Source organism: Schistosoma haematobium, chromosome 1 (assembly GCF_000699445.3).
Source record: "Schistosoma haematobium chromosome 1, whole genome shotgun sequence".
Classification (NCBI taxonomy): Eukaryota; Metazoa; Platyhelminthes; class Trematoda; order Strigeidida; family Schistosomatidae; genus Schistosoma; species Schistosoma haematobium.
Window position 1 is genome coordinate 46,946,485 of NC_067196.1, and position 16,724 is coordinate 46,963,208.

The 16,724-nt window shown below is 38.1% G+C and overlaps 2 protein-coding genes across 5 annotated transcripts in view; one reads left to right on the forward strand and one right to left on the reverse strand.

Moving 5' to 3' along the window:
- Nucleotides 1-6,903: 6,903 nt before the first annotated feature.
- SRSF4_1 (serine arginine-rich splicing factor) lies at nt 6,904-8,550 on the forward strand. 4 transcript variants are annotated; one of them, XM_035730730.2, is made up of 5 exons: nt 6,904-7,205; nt 7,240-7,312; nt 7,665-7,738; nt 7,774-8,161; nt 8,200-8,550. In XM_035730730.2, exons 1-5 carry the CDS (start codon nt 6,913-6,915, stop codon nt 8,485-8,487), a joined length of 1,116 nt encoding a protein of 371 aa, XP_035586275.2. In that variant the 5' UTR covers nt 6,904-6,912; the 3' UTR covers nt 8,488-8,550. The 4 variants fall into 4 exon arrangements, with proteins under 4 accessions (XP_035586275.2, XP_051074273.1, XP_051074271.1 ...); XM_051218501.1 differs by having other exon boundaries at nt 7,774-8,158; XM_051218500.1 differs by having other exon boundaries at nt 7,243-7,312.
- A 2,252-nt stretch (nt 8,551-10,802) lies between these two features.
- MS3_00010148 (uncharacterized protein) overlaps nt 10,803-16,724 on the reverse strand; it is a gene marked incomplete at both ends in the record, with an annotated part of 46,779 nt that continues 40,857 nt past the window's right edge. Inside the window, 5 exons of the mRNA XM_051218502.1 lie at nt 10,803-10,904; nt 11,134-12,436; nt 13,364-13,697; nt 13,889-14,129; nt 14,844-14,902. Of these exons, the coding sequence (XP_051074274.1) occupies nt 10,803-10,904; nt 11,134-12,436; nt 13,364-13,697; nt 13,889-14,129; nt 14,844-14,902 (2,039 nt within the window). The remainder of the gene's footprint in view (nt 10,905-11,133; nt 12,437-13,363; nt 13,698-13,888; nt 14,130-14,843; nt 14,903-16,724) is intronic.

Sequence of the window (16,724 nt, forward strand, 5' to 3'; positions counted from 1 at the left end):
GTTAAGCATGAAGGCAGATTTTTTTAAAATTATTACATGTATTTCCCGACCAGATGCTGCCGCCTTCTTTTTGATTTATCTTTCAGCTTATCAATACCCGGAGGATTCTTATTATCCTTGGTAACCTCCGGCGCGCGACGATCCCATCCAATTTGGTATCGAACCAACATCACGTTGATTCCGGTGGGAGAGTAGTGTAGTGGCATTGGACAATAGCCACACAATCCAAAGCTGTGAACACGAGACTACTCAGAAAATAGATATTCAATATTTAACTCGGGGAAATACCTAACAATGGAGAAGGCGCGGAGAATGAATGGAATGGACTGGAGTTGATCGAGTGGCATGGCTCGGCCATGCAGGCGTGGTCTCTGCTGAATGTTACCTTATATCTTCTATTCATATTAAATATATTGTTCTCTCTCTAGCCTAACCTTGTTCTACATCATGTATTGGTAATTGATACGATACAGTGAGTTGGTGTAGTCGATGGTGTGACTTCCACGTAAGATCTTATGGATTAGGCAGTTATATCATGACAAATCTAAAAATTTAGGATTAGGTCTATTATTAGAGCAGTACTAATATCATAGTAGACCATAGTTCTACACGTGAATGACAAAACAGCGTGATCGCTGTCCACTAACGGTGGAAGAATATTTAAGTCGACAATATCCTCAGTCTCATGAGTGATTACCAAGTCCAACAGAGAAGAACCCTGGTTAACACCAAAACGTGTGGGTTTGGATACATACTGCACTAGTGCATGCTCCATTATTGTTATCAGGAACCTACTATCGAAGGAGTTTATAGATCCTTCCGTGGTCATCTCAGTCCAACTAATACCAGGCGCATTAAAGTCTCCTATTATCAAGCATCTGATATTTTTACTCCAAAGATGAATGTGCTCTAAAATGAAGTCATCAGCTAAGCAGATTGGGCTGCGATAGATGACACCTAGCATAAATGTACTGCATCCTATAGCCAACTTACAGCTAATGACTTTACAAGTACCGCTATCATGGGATTCGCTAGTAGAGGAGCGGATATTTATATTATTGGCTATACGTAACAGGACGCCACCTCCTTTTCTACATCTATGTCTATCACTCCTGATGTAATGGTATCCGGATTATTCTCGAGTTATGTCTAAGTCATGGACTAACCAAGTTTCTGTCATTGCTACAATGAGTGGCCTTAATTTGCCCACTAATACTTCTAGTTCATAGAACTTATTTCTTAGACTACGAGCGTTGGCATATAAAACTCTTAAGCAGAACGGCCTATCCACACAGGCCATGGTAGCATACGGTTACAAGATCTGATTATCCGAAAACCCACAAACCGGAGATTTTCCTCGCCGTTTTGCCGACGGGTTTCATGTTCAGCTGGTGCTTTAGCTTTTTTTCTGTTCTTTCTTGGTATCCCAAGTGTTCATTCCATTTTTTTACATCTAAATAATTAAAACCTGGTAATGAACAGGTATCTCGTTTGCTAAGTCTTTTGAAACCCTTACTAAGTGAGTCTTTCTTAGACTTTACTTGGCTAGAGTAAATTCTCTAGTCACTACTGAAGCCGTTTCTCTTTTATACTTTCACATTTTAGCAGCACGAAGGTAAGTCAATAGTATTTGTCTTCGGAAAGCCTATCTTTGACGAGCAACATTATTAATGAACTCATCAATGAGGATACATTACATTGTAGGTTGTTGAAAAAAACTTCGTAAATATTTGTCTGGTTAGGACTCCGAAACCATCGCAAATCTTCAAACTTTAATCTACCGCCACTGATGAGAGTGCGTCTGTGTGTCTGAGGAATCAGTTTGAACCTGTGAGCAACATCAGAAAACCTGTTGAGCAATAATTTAGAGAGAACATCTGGTAGTGAAGGTGGCATTATGTTGATGATTTTTAAGAAATAAGTGCAAAGAATCGTCGCTTTTCTTGACGTGCGGTTACACGATTCTAAGCGTGCTAATTCTGCTAACTTCTAAAGGCTACAATTTGTTTCCGAAAACATTGGATACTCTGACTTCCCAAAGCTAAAATAGGGTTACGATGCATCTCCGTCAACTCTTAGCAAATCTGTTATTCAGAGTTTAGCATATATTTGACATAAAGCACTCTCTGGCTTTTTTCCGTCCATCATGTGAGTGAGTTTTGCAGCAGCCTATATCAAGCGGTTAATAGCAAGCCGTATACCCTCTATCTAGATTAAAACTTCACAGACAAACGTTGATTGCTCTCTAATTTTATGAAGGCACTACATTTTCTATCTTTCCATAATGAATAGTAAAATTTTTTGTCGGAGTTAGTAGCCTCGCGTTTTTCTTCCTTCATGAATTGTTTAACAAGTCATTCCACCAACAGCTAGACATATTGTACGCTAATTCGCGAGAGTCCCATATTAATTCAGAACCCTCACAAATGTTTTATTTAAAGCCCTAACTATTACTTAATTCACTTTCACATCCTGCAAGTTGAGGTGCGTAACAGCGGCTTGTACGTGGGAGATGGGCGTAGTTACTTTTTTGATGACTGAATCGATATCCTGGATGGAACTCATGCACTTAGACGCATCACCCATCCACCAAATGAACCACAAAATACTTGTAAATGACTAAAATTCTCTTCTTTTTTGGATAATGAAAAGAAATATTTATCTTTACACTTGAAATTAAAAAACGTCAACGTTTAGTGGGTAAGGGTCCTCAATACAGCGTAAATCAATATGAATGGTACACATTAACTTAACGAACAATACGTTTAGATTCTGCATTCGTCAAAACTTGCACTACAAATATAAAATGTTTTATGTAGATAAATAATCAAAGAAAAAATATTAGTTTTTTGTTATGGAGAAAGGTTTCTCTGTTAACGACCAAACAGTTTGATCGTTTAAACGCCGACAGATAACTCTGTGTACAAACGCTATGTAATCAAGCTTTCAAACATCAAATGCTTAAATCTTCGGAAAAAATAAATCAGTTATCTAACAAGCAAAAAAGGCACCACAAGCATTCTGCAAACTTAAGTCTCTGGTAACTGTGGCATAGCACTAAATTATCTCCATGAATCAACCACAAGGCGCAACCCTCACTATTTTAGGCCACAGAACACAGAACGTTAAATAGATGGTAAAAAATAATGAAGATCAATGAAAGAATGATTATCGAGGCCACATGGCTCGGCTATGTGGGCATAGTTACCCTAAATGTATCTCTTCTGCCCTGATATCAAATATATTATTTTACTGGTAGGATAGTATTCATCCTATCAGCATTCTTAATAAGGAGTACCCCTGAGTTCCAACACAACCTCATCCATACGAGTCAACTATGCTATACTAGGTCTACAAGTCTGGTAGCGTAAATAACTTAAATAACATCAATCCTTGATCTATATCGACAATTCACCTACTACAGGTTAGCATAGTCCAAACGATCCAAACAGCTGGGATGAGAATCCAAAGAACCAATATCGCCATCGCGAATTTCAGGGGCCAGAGAAACGAAAATTGATACTCTCCATGAAAAGCACATAAACGAAATGGAAACTTCTGAAATACCAAAAATCGCAAACATGGTAAATATTATCAACTTCATCCGAGGCCCAAAGTAATCAGGATATGCGTACTAAGGTATCCAGGATAATTACTTTGCAGAATGGGACAACAGCTTATTGTTGCGAAATAAGCTTGCGCAGAGCGATTTCTACAGGCAGACATGAGAACATGAAAGGTATCTTAAATATACTATGCCAAATAGTGTGTCTGTTGAGTACGTTGTTCGAGGCCTAAACTATTTATAATAGTCTCCCCCACTATGTTAACACGCGTTCCTGCGCTTTTCTGTGCAACAACAGATTATCAGGACGACATTTAACCTTGTCGAACCTGACCAACCAATATAACTATCCGCTCCTCTACTAGCGAATCCCATGATAGCGGTACTTGTAAAGTCATTAGCTGTAAGTTGGCTATAGGATGCAGTACATTTATGCTAGGTGTCATCTATCGCAGCCCAATCTGCTTAGCTGATGACTTCATTTTAGAGCACATTCATCTTTGGAGTAAAAATATCAGATGCTTGATAATAGGAGACTTTAATGCGCCTGGTATTAGTTGGACTGAGATGACCACGGAAGGATCTATAAACTCCTTCGATAGTAGGTTCCTGATAACAATAATGGAGCATGCACTAGTGCAGTATGTATCCAAACCCACACGTTTTGGTGTTAACCAGGGTTCTTCTCTGTTGGACTTGGTAATCACTCATGAGACTGAGGATATTGTCGACTTAAATATTCTTCCACCGTTAGTGGACAGCGATCACGCTGTTTTGTCATTCACGTTTAGGACTAGGGACATGTTATACGATCAGATTACACCTCGCCCAAATGTATGGAAAGCTAACATATCGGCCATTCAGGAATGCGCTGCTAAGACAGATTGTTTAGTAGATACTAGCACATCAGTTGAAGAAGCATGGTCTGTATTTAAAGGTAAATCTAGACTAGTTACGTCCCCGTTCATACCATACCTGGTACCGCGAAGACCGAATAACAGTCTACCATGGATGACTAAAACAGTCAGGAAACTTCTTAGAAGAAGGGAAAAGCACTGGAATATGTTCATCTCTACTGGCTTAGAACAATACAGATCCAGTTATTGTAAGATTAGGAATGCCTGTAAAGCGTTAATAAATAAGACTAGCTGATCATATGAAAAACAATTGGTTAGGGATTCTAGATGTAGTTCGAAACAGTTATTCTCGTATTTAAAAAGGCGAACTAAGGGAAGCGATGGAATTCCATCACTTTTGACACAAGAAAATCCGTTAATGTTGGCAGAAAATGATACCGAAAAAGCTGAAGCTTTATCGGAATATTTCAGTAAAGTGTTTTCTATCGGTAATGAGGAACGACCGACGATTCACTCTGATCGAGGTGGCTCGCTGATGGACCCTGTAGTCATTGAGAAAGATACTGTTTTAAGGATACTTCAGCATCTCAAACCTGATAAGTTCAGTGGTCCTGATGATATTCATCCTGGGATTACGAAAGCCATATCAGATGAAATTGCTGAACCATTAGCGATACTGTTTGACATGTCTCTGAGGCAGTCCAGACTGCCCAGAGACTGGAAAGTCGCTATAATAAGCCCGGTGTATAAGGCTGGGAGTAGTGATTTAGTTATTAACTATAGGCCCGTTAGCTTAACTAGTGCAGTTGTACAACTGATGGAAAAGGTCACCCGGATATCTGTTATAAAATATGTTGAAGGGCATAATCTTTTCTCCAGGGCACAACATGGTTTTCGGAGAGGCCTATCTTGCTTGACAAATCTTCTCATTGCACGAGATGATTGGGCTGCGGCAAAAAATCAGAATATTTCTGTAGATGTTATCTTCACAGATCTAAGTCAGGCCTTCGATAAGGTCTCCCACTCTGGTCCTAAATTCAAACTGGAACGTTTTGGAATCCATTATACAGTCGTCGATTGGATAAGTAACTTTCTCCATGACAGGGGACAAAGGGTAAGGGTTAATGGGGCTCTCTCCTCGTGGGTACCTGTAAAAAGTGGAGTTCCCCAAGGTACAATCCTAGGTCCTCTTCTCTTTTTACTTTATGTAAATGAATTGTCAACTGTAGCAAAATCATCCGTTCTACTCTTCGCTGATGACATAAAGATTTGGAGACCCGTACATAGTATGTCGGATAGAATAGTATTACAGGACGATCTTAGCTGATTGGTGGCATGGTTAGACAGGTGGTCACTAGAAGTAAATCCTAATAAGAGTGTAGTGATGCAGTTAAATAACTCTGATGAATCGTGTGACTATACGCTACGTGGATTCGTGGTATCCAAAGCAAGAAACTATGAAGATTTAGGAGTCATATTAAGCAATGATCTCAAAACCACTAGTCACTGTAAGGCTGCTGCTGCGAAAGGCTATAGGGTGTTATGGTCTATTCGCAGGTCTTTCCAGTACTAAGATGACGAAATTTTCAAATTATTATACCCGATTTACGTGCGACCACATTTGGAATATGGGATTCAAGCAGCGTGTCCTTGTTTCAAGTATGAAGCTGATAAAATGGGAAGAGTCCAACGACGAGGGATTAAGATGGTTAAAGGTCTATCTGACCTATCTTATGAAGACAGAGTAAGACACCTTAACTTATTTCCGTTATCTTACCGTAGAACACGGGGTGATCTAATATTGGCTTATCGTATACTGAACGATGAGCTTGGTATTAACATGTCTTATATTTTGCTTCCATTTACAACCGATCATTTGAAAGAACATTCGAAGAAAGTCCATAAATCGAGATCAAACTGTTTACCTTTGGATTTCCCTTTCTCGCAACGAGTGGTTAATTACTTGAATTCTCTACCGGAACACGTAATATCAGCACCATCTGTTAATATGTTCGAAACGAGGTTGGACCTCCACAGTATTACAAAATGCAAGGAATAATATAGGTCGATAGACATCCTATCCTTATTACTGAAGACCTAAGACTGGTGTTGCATATAACTCTGAAAAATGTAATTCATCTAGGTTTTTAGAGATTGCGGGTCTGTGGGTCGAGCTAAATGTCTCTAATTTTGACTTATAATAGTTAATGAAACTGAAAATATATAATTCAACAGTATATGCTTTCAGGAACATTATTCACAGATAAGGAACTCGCAACAGAAATTTCATTGAGTAATTTTACCGCATCATCATTTTAGCATTGAAACATTCAGCATCATGTGATACGCAAAAGATCCCACTTAAAAAAAAATAGTAATAAAATTTTTCGACATAACAAGAATCATCATTTGAGATATTATTTGATGACAAATTTGTGACCTGTTGTTTGAATCAGTTTTGTATGGTCGCTTCCGGCTGTCAGTTTCAAAATGTCGAGGGTTTATGTTGGTCGTATACCTCCTCGGTGTTGCGAGAGGGATATTGAACGGTTCTTTAAGGGCTACGGACGATTAAGAGACATCGTTCTAAAGAATGGATATGGTTTTGTGGAGTTTGATAATGAGAAAGATGCGGATGATGCCGTCTATGACCTCCATGGAAGAGACTTGCGAGGTGAACGGTTGATCGTTGAGCATGCTCGCCTTCCTCCTGGCACTAGAGGCGGCAGCAGAAGAGCCGGTGGGGGTGGCGGCGGAGGTGGTGTTTGCAGTGGTCGCGATCGGTAAGCTTCATTGCTAATCTTTCATCTGTTACAGTAGGTACGGTCCACCAACCAGGACGGAGTATCGTGTTATTGTTGAAAATCTCTCGTCGCGTGTAAGCTGGCAGGTAAGGGATTGTTGTTTGATTGTTTGTAAGAACTGCAAGAAGTAACTAATTGCTTGTTATCTCGAATTCAGTTACCGCTCGTTGACGTTCGGTCGTTTCGGGTGGCGTAGGACGCGTAGGATTGGTCGTTTTCCATGCCATGGTCAGTCGCCCAGGGTTGTTTCTGGTCGCGCCGTTCAACGGTCGTCCGGCCGAGCATGTGGTAACGTGGTTTCGTACTGTGGTCAGATCAAAAACGCGAGGTAAATTACTCGCGCGTTTTTAAGTACTAGGCTAGCTTAACCCAAATTAGTAGTATTTGTTAGTCTGTTATCCAGGGCAAGGTTTTTCAGTTATTCATTCTTTTGTACAGGATCTGAAAGATTTGATGCGTAAGGCTGGAGAAGTTACTTATGCGGATGCCCACAAGTCAGCTAAGAACGACGGGTAAGTTGTACAGTTTTCCGTAACTCCCATCCTAGTATCGTCGAGTTTGCTGCCTACTCTGATATGAAAGAAGCAATTGAGAAGTTTGATGGTTACGAGCTTTATGGACGCAAGCTACGTGTATACGAAGATCGACCGGGCCAGAGGTCAAGATCTAGTTCTTATAGATCGCGATCTAATAGTCGTCATTCTCATCGTTCACGTAGTCGAGGCTCTCATCGCAGGCAGAAGTCTAGAAGTCCTAGGCATCGACATGATAGATCACTTTCAAGTGATAGACGAAGGTCCGAATCCGGCAACGATTCGCACAGACGCTCAAGAGAAAACTCTAACGACCTACGATCTAGGAGTCCGTCACGCCGTTCCGGGACAAACCGTTCCAACGCAAGATCCATTTCTCATCACAGCAACAAGCGCTCAGTGGTAAGTCAAGCTCCCATTTGACCTTAATTGTCGTTTAGGATGCTTGTTCTCGTTCTCCAAGCTGCAATGGTAGAGGGAATAGCATAAAAAATGATCTGGATCGACGGTCGCGGTCACGTTCTGCCTCACATTCACATTCTGGAAGTAGGTCATGTTCAGTGGAATCAAGGTCTCCTGGTCGTTCGCGTACACACTCTCGGTCCGCATCACGATCTCGTTCAAGGTCTCATCGTAGTGAGTCCGGAACACCAAGACGTTCGGACGAAGAAATGGACGGTAGGAGCAACTGTGACCATGAGATTCGAGAAGGTGATTATGATGAGTGATCGCATTTAATGTAGACTCCAAGTCATTGTTATTTTACACACATACTATTCTGCATAAAGCAGCTTTTTCACACCCAGTGGTTAAGTATTTTGAACTTTGTTTTGGGATGGATGTGCAATGTAGGTTGACGGCTTCACGGTTTTCCCTGTAATATCACTCTTGCATTTCCTTTATTGCGCTAAGCTGCGTAGTCCCATTCTACTGCTTTTAGGATGCCACAAATCAGACCAGTGACATTATCGTCTCCTCGTTCATGGTAACAGCTTCACCGCCATTCGTGACTGATAGGCGTCTGTTAGGTTCGCTTGAACCCAACGTCCTTGATACTAGTGATTATTTAGATTTAGGGTTGATCTTTAGTGCTGTAAGCACGCCAGAATGGGCTACCAAACGGTCGCTACAGTTACGAAATGATTCTTCGATGTGTCCAAGGGCTAGGTTGAATTTGTCCGCACCTTTCAGCGGAGTCTGTGTACATGGCTCAGAACTGAGTATTTAAGGACTTCATCTGTCGCGTTGAAAAACGACAAGATCTCACGCAGTATGAGGTGCAAATTGGTTGTGTATTAGATACAGTAGCTTCAACAAAGTGACTGGAATTGAGTTGTTTCGGGTGTGCGATTTGGATAGAATGTCATTGATGAAACATTCTAATAATCTCGCGAGCTACAACCGGTCTTGGCTGAATTTGTGTTGATGAATAGTACTTAAGGAGGCTCCAACTGATTATTAGTCTAACCAAATAGAGGATCATTGCTCAATCACAATCTTCCGTTTGATCGCGCGCACTCTTATTGATGCTTCCCAAGAAAGTATTTAACAATGTTTTAGCGTATCACATCAGTTTTCTACGTTGGTAAGTAACAACACAAAGGCGCTTCTACACAATAATAACTGTGATTTGAGCCATAGCGAAGTCATTGATCTTAAGGGACAGCGTGTGTTGTGTCGTACTGTGGACGTTATAATGGTCTAACAGCGAAGGTTATTGACCGAAAATTAGCAGCCTAGAGGCACCCATTTTAGGATCACAAACAACATAGGACTGCACATGTACAGATCCCCGACGCTGCGTAATTCCCCGAGGGACTATCCTTAAGGTCCTGTGCGGGAGTATGACTTGTGAATGTAACGATATGCCGGCGACTATGTGTGACAGCTACTGAAGGTTGTGCAACGTTTTGGACAGTACGGACTTATGTCTTTACCTATGATTAGGGTATAGCGCTCGAAACGGCCCCGATTCGTTGTTAGGCGCCTTTACTCCGTTCCCCACAGCTTGTCTCTTCTGACTTTCCGTCGTATCAATCCTCGCCTCCAACCATACAGGCTTCGAATATCATGTTAGGTCCCAGCTGTTAGTAAGGTAACAGGCTATGGAGATTCCTGATGTCCCATAAATAGCATTCCTTACCGGCCGAAGTCTACCTTCTGTAATACTGCTTAAGATGGCATCTTGGTCTCGTTAGTGGTTAGTATGCACAGTATGAATTTTTATTACTAGGTCGACATCTGAGTCTTACTAAGTATCGTCTTGACAAGATACGTAGAATTACCGGATAAGCATAATACTTGTCCAGGATAAATAGGTTGGTTCAAGTTAGACTCAGTGTACTGTACATATGCAGAATTCATAGGTCTGTCGTAAACTTTGGCTTACAGTAAAAGTTACCTGGTCTCTATACCCCAGTACAACATAACTTACGATAATTTGTGCAATAAGGACTACTTTCACACTAGTCTTAATAATCAGTAAAAATACCGTTGTTAGTATCCAATTGGATGTTCTTAGTTATCGACTTTTGTAGAAGTTCTATTCTTGTCGTAATCGACAGCTGAAACTATTGGATAACTGCTCGAAATCGGTTGCAGTGACACAAACGTTTATATATATTATAATCTTATATATCATTGTTTTTATCGAGTTGTATTTTATATTCAGTCTTTTAAAGATAATGTCAGTTACAACACTAGATTTACTCATTTGTTAGGTATTTTGCTGGATTCTCGTTGATTCGCTGGTGTCATGCGATACTTTGAGATGTATAGACATTTCTCTCTAATCGTACATTGTATATAACTTATTAATATACTAGTATTCACTCGAGCAGTTGGTCCATTATGAGTAAATCCGTATTTCGGTTATCCCCTGTTTCCTTATCATAAAGACCTAAACAAATTTAGATGGGATTAACATTAGTGAAAAAGATGAAAAACAAACTAGAAATTTAAAATGAATATAGAACATTCATCACCAGAATAACTGTAATATTTTCTAAATAGTACTTTTTTTTCAAAAAATAAGTTATGAAAACTACAAAATGCTAAGAAATTTTGAAGTCAGACAAATTTCGCTGGCTTGTGCAGCATCATGAACCAAACCGACTAAATTCTGTTTTTCTTCGTTTCCATTTACCTAAAAACGGAAATATATGAGATTAGTAATTACAAGAGATGAAGGGATTGGCAGCGGTGATATTTTGGTGAGACAAACAACAGAATAAGTAAAATCTTGTTGAATCTTCACAATTAAACCATGCTCAATAAGTACTAGGATAAATGGAATACACAAAAAGCCTTGAGAGTAATTAACTGAATAAACTTTAATGTCTATGTGATAATATGATAACATAAAATCAACTTACTAGATTAAACCATGTGTTTAATTGCATTGTCATATGCTTATTTGAACAACTCAATGCAAGTAAACGTAGAAAACCACCAATAATAACTGTTATTCGTTGAAGTGAGACATTACATCCAACTGTTTGTTTCGAAAACATGGGACTTAGTAATTTACTCAGTTCGAAGAAAATAGCTTCAATCTCCGCATCTGGGAATGGCCATGAAACAAGGAAGCAAGTTAATTTACTAAGAAAGTTTTCCACCTTCCTTGAAAGAGACTGTTTATGACTTAATAACCTCAATGATATTCGATCAACAAGAGAAGATAGAAGACAGTGAAGCATGCAGCCTTGTTTGACAGGGTTTGAAAAGAACCATTTCATGCTTTCATTTACGTTACTAGATGATTGAATGAAAATGAGTAAAAATAAGGCATAATCAAGAGACTCATTTTCACTATGATAGTTAATAAATTCAAGCAGTTGTGTCAAAGTAGTAGGAGACAAAAGTTCATAATCAAGAACCAAACGAGAAGCGAGGTGGATAGTCTGTAAGGAGTTTGAAGAAGAAACTATGAGTTGTTTAATACTATTTATAAGACGTGCACAACAAAGTGAATTAAAGGTGTCACCCCGCGAAGAAGTGCATGACAAAGATGCGTCAGATACTAACTGTTGAGACGTATGGGTTGGACAAGAAGCCAATGTTGACAGACGTAGTAAGGTAGAGCGCAGCTCAATAAGTGATAATTTAGGCCGTAGTATCAGACCACATTGACAACGTAAAATACAACGAGCCGCACGCCATCTTGCGGAAACATACTGGTCTGGAGTGCCATTGAAAACAAACAACTCGAGAACTGGGAGCAATTCCTGTTTTAATTCCATCTGCTGAAGAAGAAGCTCTGCTAACATGAAGTCTTCCTGTTTAGGTTCCGACTGGTTGGAATCTTGGTTTTCGAGTATATTGACACTGTTGAATTGTGGCTGACACATAGTTGCATTAAAGCTGATATCGTCTGGAGAAAATTCACCACACTCGGCAGTCATATCTAATAATAAGCTACGATTTGTTATGGAACTTTCGTTCAGATCCCTGTTCATAAATATGCAAGACGGAAGTTTCAATCGATTGACCATGATATGCTTGGCTACATCCAAAAGATCTATATGAGCTAATTCCGCAATATGAGGCAAAGCTTTTATTACTCGTCGTCTTAGAAATAATTCGGATATAGGTAGTCTTGATCTACAGTTCCAAGTCACTGATGATTGTAGTTCCGATGCCGCTTTATGTAGTAAATTCAATATCAGTTCAAATGGACTGCAACAAAAAAAAAAGTTTATATTAGGTTAAGATTGAACTTCAAAATGGAGTAACTTCAAGAATTAGTGTGAAGTAAATAGATAAAAAGTGAAAATATAAGAATTACTGGATGGAATACTAGTGAATTATTTGTTAATAGGAGCAGAAACAGAGTTGAAATCACATGTTTATAAAAAAGAATTATTTCTTATAATACTATCTGCTTCAAAGTTGTTCATATAAAATGTTGATCGCTACAATCTAAATTATTCTAGACAGTATTACCATAACTGATACTTCATATAACTTGGGATTTTAAAAATTGCTATTTGTTTTCTTATATCAGTAATAAAAGTCTAAAATAATAATACACCAAGTGAATTGTAGTTGACAAAGGTACATCTGTAAGGATGGAACAGTTAGTAAGATGCATTTAAAAAGTTGCTATTGTTTTCAGTCAATAAACTAAGATTATGGTAAATTTTTATTTTCAGGTGGGCTGAATTTTACAAAATATCTAAATGAGCGGTTTATGCTTACGTTTCTCAAAAAATATCTGGAAAGTACAATAAATACAAATGTTATTTATGCACTATATACCATGATTTGTATTCATTAGGGAATTCATTTCTTCAGTAAAGAAAGTTCAACAATTTTCGAGAACATTATATTCGGTGATCTATTATTCAATCAGTTTGATAATCCGGATAGATTTTTTAAATTCAGTATAATATGAATTAGACGTTATGGGAAAAAAACGATAGAAGCTAAGGGCTTGATGACTTTCCTCGATAAAGAAATTCAGCTGATTTATTCATCGAAATAAAAACTAATATTTCATTATTTTAGTCTACATGTACAGCATGAAATAAGCTAACTAGATAGATAATTAGTGTAACGTCAGCGAAAAGTATTTAAAGAACTTCATATGTGAAGGCCATTCACCTATTGAAATGCTTATTTACTTCCTCCCAATCAGCTAGATGGTGCTCGTAAAGGCAACCTTCCATTGCGAATTGTTTATGACTTGTCTCAGCTTTTTCCAAAGCAACTCGAGCCAATCGAATATTTTCTCTTAGTTCCTTTGGACCTTCATCTGAATCATAATCCAGTGACTCGTCGTTAGAGCATGCTTCAGGATCTGAACACGACAATTTGTTCCGAGCGTACAAAAAACGTGCTTCATTGTCAGCTCTAAATAGGTAGGTTTTGGCGAGATCCCGAGCTAATCTTAATATTAATAATCGATGTGGCCCATAAATAACTCGACGTGCAAGACCTGAAAATAAAAACAACATATTTTATAAATAATACAAGCACATAAAACAAATGGAGTACAAATTTCACGTTATTCTCATTATCGAATCATTACTAGAATAACGATGAATTATTTAACATAATTATTATGATAAGGAATATTGAATGACATTAAGGCTGAACAATAATAATAATAATATAACAATAATATACCAGCTAATAATGAATAGACGTTAAGCGTTGATTTCACAGATTCCAAAAGACTATTAAGTTGATTAAAAAGAGGTTCAATGAGAATTTGACAAGGTAATGCTCTGTCCCAGCCAACCGATCGGGGAACTGACAACTCATCAGTTGCATAATTTGAAGTAGCCATAGGCAAAAGTCCAACAACAGTATATTGATTAGCTAAATTTTGTGCAGCAGTAATTTTGATCAAATCTGATGAATTCCACTAAATGAATATTCAAAAAAAGTATTGAAAATAGTCGATTATTCAAATGATTATTACATATCAATAAATGAACATCAGAATACCGTTCAGGAAACATTAATCTGCATAGATAATTTAATAAGGTAAGTCAGTAATAATTAAGGGGGAAATTAATGAAATATAAAGAATAATTCTCTCAAAAAAGATACACAATAAGATGTTTACAGAATTACAATATAAATTAATAACTTATTTCTTCTTAAAAAAGAAGACTTGGACACTTGTTATCAGTTGAATGACAAGTTTAAATCCTTCAACACCTATCCATCTACCAACCTACAAGGCAGATACATTTAATTGTCGACAAAAACTTAAAACAAGAATGGTAAATAGTACTTCACCTTCTTGTGAGGACGAATTATAGAATAAACAGACATTCATGAGAGACAGATGAAATACTTTGATATTATTAATAAGAACATTATTCTTATTTTAAAACAGCACTAATGTTTACAAATCAAGACATTTCGACATGTAACACGATATACACCACATGAGTTGTTGAACAATTTTAAAGCTGAACAGTACAACAATATTCATGTGCAACTCTATTATAAAATATACTACTTACAGACAGAACAATTTGATGTAGTCATGTACTAATAAATCGAACAAAAATGATATGATAATGATTATGTGCAGTAGATTAAATAATTAAGAAAGGATCACACATACCTCCATACTCTGATTTACACGAAGCCAAAAGTTTACATTAGACACAGTAATTTCTGGTCCTAATAAACAATAATAAAATGAAATATAAAATCATATAAATAGAAGAGTATCAACTAGTAAAATGTAAATGTTGAAAAGATGATCTAGTTTATTGTGATGTTTTGGTGTCCTACGTTAATTTGATTGAAATGAAACTTTTTTTTATTAAATTAAACAATAATATCCTGTGATAAACCTAAAAATTTGGAAGATAAACGATAGAATAGAGGATTTGATAATTTAAAATATTTACGAAATGAGTCATAAATATGATAAATAAAATGTTTATACTTATTTAAGAAAATATGTCTAGTTAATTCTACAATAGAAAAGAAAATACCACAAAGTGATAGAGTTACAACGAGTCAAGTAAAAAATTATGCGAATATAAAAGGAGGTATACACTTAATCGTAATGTAAAAAATAAAAGCATTTTATGAAATTACAAATTTCATAGTTTGGAAATTTAAGAACAATAAAGTAGCACGAAATCTTGTATTTGTTAAAGACAAAAAAGTAAATTCATGGGAGACATTGCCGGTGAATATAAGAAACATCATTTGAAGATTATAACTACTATTTATAGTTCTCGTGAGAAATCAACGAGAGTATTGTTGAACAATTTAAATTAACCTCATGAACAGATAATAGGTGTTGGTCCGGCCATTCTTGTTTAATTTTTTAAAAACACTACTCAAAGGCAACTACAATCAATATTGAGTGTGCAGTCCCGTAAAAACAAAACAGGAACAGTTTTCAAATATGAGATTTTGATAATATTGATACATTGGATTTATGGTTAATACCAATTGCAATCGACAAAAACAATACAGCACGAATACGCACCAATGATTAATAAGGATGGTGGGAAGTGGGGAAATTTCGCACAGTGATAGGCAACGTAGAACCTCCAGACCGTTGTTGCTAGCTTGACGTGGTGGTTGGGTTTGCCTATCGTGATGAAGCAACCAAGCTATACTGGCTGGAACAACTGTTCCTCAAGGTCCTACCATGTCAGACAGGTCGGTTGAAGAGCATAAGACTAAAAGCAACAAACCCAAGGTCCGAAGGCGAAGTCGTACTGCTGACTGTACAGAGGTGTGACAGCAGTAAGGTGTTTCCTTCAGACAACCAGCACAACAGCGATGCTGCCTTCCCACAAGGAGGGATGGGGTTAGAAAAGGTCGACCCTAAAAATGCACACCTCGCCTTATCCCACGGATATCCGTCTCCGGCGGTAAGGTCTCAACAAGTACGGAGCTAACACAAAAATTACTCATAAAAAGGTCGTGTGTGACCGACCTCAAGCAGTTCTCGCTTGGGCACTGCGGTCACGCTCTCAGATCACTAAGACAACCTGTAATCCAATTTCCTTTTCAGGTACCTCCAGAAGAACCCTTCCATGGTGTGGACAACCGAAAAGTGATAACCGCCCTCATACCTCTAACAGCACTCAAGACCACTGTATTCATAATCAACCTTCCTCTTCAATTCCTATTATTCCTCCTAAATCGACTTTCAACTCTAAACTTCCTTTTTCGGCTCCCTCCTGAAGTGTCACCATAGCCAACTATTCTAGTGCGCAAAACACTGTCCCAGGTCTACTGAAGACTCGCTCGAAATTACACATTGGAGCCTTCAACATACGCACAATATGTCAAGTCGGTCAGCAGGCTTCCTTGGCTAGAACCCTAGAATCTTGTACCATTCATGTATGCTGTGTTTCCGAAACACGCATACAAGACCCTAGTGTGATCAGTCACTTGACCTCACCTCGGCAAAACGGAGAGCCAACGAGATACACCCTCCGTGTATCTGATGACCCAACGGCCAGTTCTCGTG